This window comes from Cyprinus carpio, chromosome B20 (genome assembly GCF_018340385.1).
Source record: "Cyprinus carpio isolate SPL01 chromosome B20, ASM1834038v1, whole genome shotgun sequence".
In the NCBI taxonomy this organism is placed as follows: domain Eukaryota; kingdom Metazoa; phylum Chordata; class Actinopteri; order Cypriniformes; family Cyprinidae; genus Cyprinus; species Cyprinus carpio.
Genome location: NC_056616.1, coordinates 24,207,107 through 24,214,535, shown reverse-complemented (window position 1 = coordinate 24,214,535; position 7,429 = coordinate 24,207,107). Strand labels below are relative to the sequence as shown.

At 35.5% G+C, this 7,429-nt stretch overlaps 1 protein-coding gene across 1 annotated transcript; it reads right to left on the bottom strand.

Moving 5' to 3' along the window:
• Positions 1-1,072: 1,072 nt before the first annotated feature.
• Positions 1,073-7,008, bottom strand: aida (axin interactor, dorsalization associated). Its single transcript, XM_019126318.2, has 10 exons — positions 6,703-7,008; positions 6,017-6,083; positions 5,756-5,809; positions 5,567-5,621; positions 5,279-5,342; positions 4,955-5,058; positions 3,944-4,066; positions 3,737-3,859; positions 2,845-2,962; positions 1,073-2,586 (listed from the first exon to the last, which is right to left on the bottom strand). Exons 1-10 carry the CDS (start codon positions 6,807-6,809, stop codon positions 2,490-2,492), a joined length of 912 nt encoding a protein of 303 aa, XP_018981863.1. The 5' UTR covers positions 6,810-7,008; the 3' UTR covers positions 1,073-2,489.
• Positions 7,009-7,429: the final 421 nt, after the last annotated feature.

Below are 7,429 nucleotides of genomic sequence, written 5' to 3'. Positions count from 1 at the left end.
GTTTTGATGAATGTGTTTACTGGTGAATCCAGCGCCGTGTGACTCAAGAACTCTCTGAGGAGTCAGCGACTTTGCTTTGGACTAATTAATCCAGGACATTTGCATCAAGTAATTATTCATGCCAAGATTCGCCTCAAAGAGCATTTAGACGACACTTTTGCTGTGCGGAAAATGCTTTCCTAATTTGGTTTTTTCCTCATCAAGAATGACCAAGCTTTAAAAATTGCTCATTATTATCCTGTATTATCACCAGCTCTTGGATTCAGTCTTTATAAACCTGTTTTATTTTGATTAGCACAGGTTTTGTATTACTTTTGGGAACTGACTGATCATAAGCCTCACCGATCTGAGTTTATGCACAGTTTTTGAGTAAAAAAGCATTACAAAAGCAATTTCTAAGCAATATAACAGAAGGTACAAAAATTCAGTGTTTTTTTGTTTGTTTGTTTTTTTTTTGGTAAGTTATAATACCCTGTGTGAGCAAAGTCAGTTTTAGTTTAGCAAGTTTTATTAACATTAGCATTTACAAAACAGGTGATCCTATCAAACTTTGGTATCTATCTTAATAAAGATGCACAATTGAAACTCAAGTTTGCATGGTTTAAAATGTTAGACGTGATTTCATGTTTATGGTTAGTGGATCATGCTGATAGTTCATTTGATTTGATTCTCTACACCTGTGTCAGATATATACATATCTATGCACCTGTGTGAGGAGGTCTGACTTCATAAATCCACTAAAATCATTAAAACACCAGCTAACATACTTTTAGGACATCTTTATATAGCAAACTGGACAACATGGGATTTAACTCTTGTGATGCCATTACGTTCCATAAATCCAGATAATTTGCATTTAACTATTAATCATGCAAAGAGTTGCCTACATGTTCTTATTATTTCTCACACACACACACACACACACACATATTTTGTACAGTACAGAAAGAAGCCGTACCTTTCATGACACTATCTGTACTTTATTAGTTTGCCATTACAGTAAACGTTATCCTGTTTCCTCGAGGCAAGTCTGATATTTCAGGCTGAACTATATTTATAAAATATTCATGACTCAAGCAGCATTATCATTTATTAGAAATTAGACATTCGAAAAAGATGTGTGATGATACACACGCCATTAAAACAACATGATGAATACAGTTTTTTTTTAACCATTTAGTTGATTCCAAGACTCCAACACTGGCAAAACCGATGTGGGAAAAGCATCTCCTTTAGTTTTTTCCTTTTATAAAAAATAATAATCTGGAAATTTCCTGTGATAAAGTGTAATAAGCAGTAAAAGTTAGGCTAGTCTCCAAAACAGAACCTAGCTCATATGTCAAACTTTTTCTGAAATCCTTTGGTAAACCTGGTTAAAACTGTTTGAGAAACTAAACCTGAAGTAAGTGATTTCCTCAAACTAACCAGACTGAACTATTCATCAAAGAGCAAAGTGTGCAGCTAATTACAGGCATGCTGATGCTAAAACTGCTCTGGTTTCTCCTCTCACATGATCAAGTTCATATTCACTGGCTTTTCTGATTCATACTCAATTAAACTTCTAAAATATCTATTAAACAGTACTACAAGGTCATTGTGATAGATTTGAAGTGATGCTACTGAGCCAAACACCATTATTTTAAAGTATGCTAAGTTAATATTAGCTAGTTGATGAGCAGTTGCCCAACATAAAAATGTTCAGAACAAAAAGTGTAAAGAAATCTCATATATTTGAGATGTTTATAGTGTTGTTGTTTTTTAAGGGTTTTCATTTACTCCATATGTATAGCATTAGCAAGCAATGCATACTCTAAAAAAGCAATAAACTTGCCTGTTAAACATTTATAAAGGATTTATTTTCTGTCGATATTTACTCACCTCATGTTATTCCAAATTTGTATGCTGTTTTTTCCCCACAGTACTTATGCATACAAAAAAACAAACCAAATATGTTCAGATTCAATTGGTTTTAAGAATCAAACAGCCACTGAATCACACATATCATAACCGAACAACATACCTATTAGAAAATATTGGAGATTTTCACTGAATAACAGTTTAATATTAAGTCTACAAATGGGTTCAGAAAATGTAAAACATAAAACAGATATATTTTTTTGATGTCTAATGGTGCGTTGTCTTTTTTTCTCTGTTTACATTTCATGAAAAAGAGACTTTCAGATAATAACAGCATACAGGTTTGGAAGATGAGCGCGAGCTGTTTCTTTAATGCAGTCAAAGTATGAAAACCAATGGGAAGTTGTTATATCCATCTGTGACCATCAGAAATCAACATCATTTGTACACACTTTCCAGTTTCCATTTCTAACACTCATTTCTGTCTCAGATGAAGCACCGCGGAGAAATCAGGCTGTGTGCCAAACTTCAGACTGGAGATATGAAGAAAAGCGTCCGATATTGCAAGGAATGTTAGAGGTGATGCACCAAACGTATCTGAGAAACATAACTGCTGTCCGTCGGATCTCGGTTTAGTCTTTGTGCAAAGTCTGGTTGAGGTGCAGGTAAAGTGGTTTCTTTGTCAGGAGGTTGAGTTTCTTCCTCTTGAAGTCAGTCGGTTTCTTGTACCTAAAATCAGATTGTCTTTATGTATCGCGTATTAATGATGTGTAGCTCAAGTGGTAGAGCATTGCGTTACCAAGCGCAAGGTTGGGGGTTCGATTCCCCGGGAACACATGATAAGTAAAAATTGATAGCTTGAATGCACTGTAAGTTGCTTTGGATAAAAGCGTCTGCTAAATGCATAATTTAAATTAAAATTGAATTTAAATTTAATTTAAATTTAATGTAACATAGTGGGATGCAACCAACTAGCCTGATACTTACAGTTCTATAACAATGGGACCTGGTCTGATTTCATCCATTTCCATGAAAGCAAAACACTTCGTGCTAGTGAATCTTTTCTTGGGTTTGTAGTGTTTGAATTCGAAGAAAATAGCTGCACCTACAAAAGAGGCAAACGCAATAATGATCAAGCACAAAAATATACTGATATACTCCGTCTCTTGAGTCTTAATGCAAGATGTAGATGAGTTTGTTTCTTCTTCAGATTTGTAGAAATGCAGCACTGCATCAGTGTCTCACCAATGGATGTGAATGGGTGCCGTCAGAATGAGAGTCCAAACAGCTGATAAAAACATCACAATAATCCACAGCACTCCAGTACATCAGTTAATGTCTCGAGAAGACAAAAGCTGAAAGAAATACAATCAGGATGTTTTTAACTTTTTAAACCATTTCAAACTCATGCTTTTGGTGAAAATAGGAGTCCAGTGAAAAAGATGAATTTTTCTGAATCAGGAGAGAAATCTGCACAGATCAAGCGCTGTTTACAAACCAAAACAGCTCTAAATAAACATGTAGGTGGATTTTGATGTGAGAGACAACAGGAGAATATCCAGATATTATGGATAGAGGACTCATATTTTAACTGGAAGCAACAGTTTGGAGTTACTGTAAAATGTCTTAATGATGGATTAGTTTCAGCTTTTGTCTTCACTAGATGTGAACTGGATTACTTGTGGATTATTGTGATGTTTTTATCAGCTGTTTGGACTCTCATTCTGACGGCACCCATTCACTGCAGAGGATCCATTGCTGAGACACTGATGCAATGCTACATTTCTCTAAATCTGATGAAGAAACAAACTCATCTTCATCTTGGATGGAGCAAATTGTAATTTTTGGGTGAACTCTTCCTATTAGAGCAAAGTGAGACCTTTTGGTAGTTTTTCTAGATGTTTCTGGATTTCTACATCCACGCTAAAATGAATATACGTGTCCTCCTTGCGCGTGGCCACTGCCGTGTCCTGAACCGGGTTCAAGTCTATACCGTTCAGATCTGGACAGTGAAAAGGAAAGAAATACGTAAGAAAAATGTTGAGACATATCTGATATGCGGTTAACAAGCGCTGCTGAGCTCTACCTTTAACACTGACTGTAATGTACGGGTCAATGCACTGTCCTGCGTCTTTCAGACCGATCTTCTCTATCGTCAGCGTGAGCAAAGTCATTCCTGGCTCCGAGGGTAACCGTGGCAACAGCGTACCTGTCAAAGACGTCAAACTATAAAAACTGGCACAAATGAAAATCTAGTTCATCTACTGTTTACTTATATTAAATATATCATAACAGAGCTTGGGCTATTATTGTTAAACTAAAACCATTAAAAAATCAGTGCAAAGAATAATTTTCTTGCTCAGTATTTTTGTCTCGTCTAAATATCTAAATATTGAGTCAAGATATATTTACTTGAAATAAAAATACTTAAGATATAAAGACTTGTTTTTTGAAAAATCTATCAAAATATCTGACAATGAGGTAAGAAACACAATTAAATTTAAAGGGAAAACAACTTTTTTTCTTTCCACATTGGCAGATTTTTCATTACAAAAAATAACAACTCAGTTTTGATACAATTTTAGAAAAACAAAAATTAATATCTTAATGATTCATTTTGCTTCTCATATAAATGTTTGTTGATTTAAGAATGTCGGTATTTGTAATCAAAACAAGACAAAACATTTTTTTGCAGTGCATTACTTAAATACTAACTGAAATAAATATTTTAAAATCAATAACATTTCACTTCAGCTATTTACCAAGACAATGTTTCTCATTTCTATTCAGTTTGAAGTTAATGAAATGAGACAAAATTAACTAAAACATAAAACTACATGGACATATTTAAAAAGAAAACGAATGAATGAACTAAATTAAAATCATAACTAAAATGAAAAGAGATGATCTAATTCAAAATATTAACAAATAGAAAATAAATGACACTTAAAGCTAGACCGATTTCTGAAGAAAATGTGAGTGTTATCTGCCTGATTCTTTTTTTTTTTTAAGGTTGAAAAATCGAATTTAAGGCCTTAGCATAATGCTTACAAGAAGTGTGTAAAAACTGAGCATCGTGCACTATGAAGTGAATCACCTGGAACCCTTGAAGGGAATGATGGAGTTGAACCTGCTCCAGTCCCAGCGTCCAGCTCCTCCTCCAGCTCCAGGTTCTCCTCCTCACCCGGTGCAAGAATCTTCCTAAAAACACCCGAATCAACCATCAGTCACAGAATCATTTGCTAAAATCTGTGCAACGACAAGGGATTCTACAGGAACTAAGTATATTAGTATAGTAAGCATCTTCAAAAACTTGAGATTGAGCCTAACAACACTCTTTATAGCATTTGGAATACTGGATTGACCAATCAGCATCCAGGACCAAAACTATCCCTTCTGTAAAGAAACATTAAAGAACTACCTCAAAGGCACTGGTTGGACATCAAAAGGGAAATCTTTGTTGTAAGTCAGAATGTTCTTAATAACTGGAGAAACAGAAGAATAGACCTGACGGTAAGTGTTCATCAGGTTAGTCTTATGATGACTTTATAAAAGACAGTAAAGATTTGACAGCAAGAAGACAATCACAATTAGACTAAAAGACATTTTACTTTTACTTGAATAAATAAATCAGATGACAGAAGGCATGGAGTAGATAATTTAGAGAGGATACATTTAAATTAATCAATCAAAAAATGAATGTACATACTGGGCTCCAGTTTTTTCAGGTCTTCTAACTTGAACTCCTCTTGAGATTGTGTGCACTGACGAGGACAGACACCAGAAAGTTTAAAAAAAAACTATAACTGGATTTTTAGACTCTGTCAGTATTATTGTCTGATGATCATTAAGACTCACACCCATAATATTATTGTCTGATGATCATTAAGACTCAGACCTGTAAGGCTGCACGTCGCATCTCAAGGCATGTTGCAAACTTCCCCAGGGTTTTCTGGAAAATGCATTTTAATAAAACAAAACTTGTGTGAGATAACAGAACCGGACAGTAGTCCACGGCGAAAAGAACAAATATCTTAATAATAAATATCATTGGAAATATCTGAACATCAGTTTCCGATTTGGAATTGCATTTGCTGTCATGTTAAAGATTAAAAAGTGATTGACAGCTGTCAGTCATCCCCAAGGGGAACATGCTTACCTTCTGTTCCTCTGTGAAAGCGTGCGAGTTTGACGACTGCACTTCTTTCTGAAGATGCCTTGCAAGTCTGAAAAAAGAAAAAAAACACACACACATCATAAGAACTGGTTATAAATCACTGAATGTCTAATGATAACTTTGTTTGTAGACACATGTGGAAGTCCAGCTAAGAGATGAAATGCACTGTAAGATAATAAATAATAAAAGTTCTTTTCTTTAAGGACAGTGATGCAGTTATTGACACCGTGCCCCAGAAAGAAATGCACATTTAATCCAGGAATAAAATGCACAAGTAGAGTGTCTGTTGTCACTGACCTAAATGGCACGAGTTCAGACTGAGACAGTAGAGAAACTCCACCCAGTGCTGGAGGGTGTGGCGCGCGACAGTAATGCAAACAGGCTGTCAAACACTCAACACTTATTTATTTACTCACCGCATCACATGCACATCAAAATCGAGCAATGCAAGAAGACGCGAAATAAAGTACAAATGACTCTGTGACGGGAAATAAATTGCAACTTTGTGTAATTGCAATGCATGTAAAAAAAAAAAAAAAAAGAAAAAAGGAAAAAAAACACCCTCACTTCTAACCAACACTGATCCAGAGATCGCCAAATATATATATATATATATATATATATATATAGATTTTTTTTGTTTGTTTGTTTAAAAATGCGCAACTTACATTTGATATTCATCGATGGCTTCCACCAGCTGCCCCCACGAATCAAAGTCCGTGCCCTTTTTAAAACTCGCGTGCCATTTCTGGACGGTTTTGGTGACATCTGACATCTTCTCGGGTTAAAGTTGCGCGAAAGCTCAGGGCTCTGACATCGCTGGGGAAGTTTTATCTCCAGCGCCGCATTGTTGTGCACCGCCGGGGAAACGCACTGGGCTCCGGATGCTCCGGTGGCATCACCGCACGCCGACACAGGCCTGACGCGAGTGCAACCGAACTCCCTGCGACTGCGCCGGGAGCTTTCAAAATAAAAGTCCGAACACGAGTTCAAGAAAAAAGACGACGCGAGAGAGGGATACGAACCTTATAATTTATACAAATTCACGAGATTTTGACATTGGTGGGGACATAACAGCAGACAATAACATTACAGCAGCAGTTTTAAAGATGTTATGATTGTTTGACAACTTAAAAGAGACTTTTGTGTTCCCTGGTAGCTAAATTTCACATACATATACACAAATCTGGCTCTACACCTTTCTCTATAATTTATTCAGAGTTATATGGAAACTATTCAAAGCTCTGATAATCTTAAAACAATCAAAACTGAATAAATAAATGTTGACTTTTGTGTATTTTTTTTTAATCTATTAAACTGTCTGTACCTGGTCCCTATTTTATTGCATAATCAAATTCGATTTTCTTTTTTTTTTTTACATAAACAAACATGATA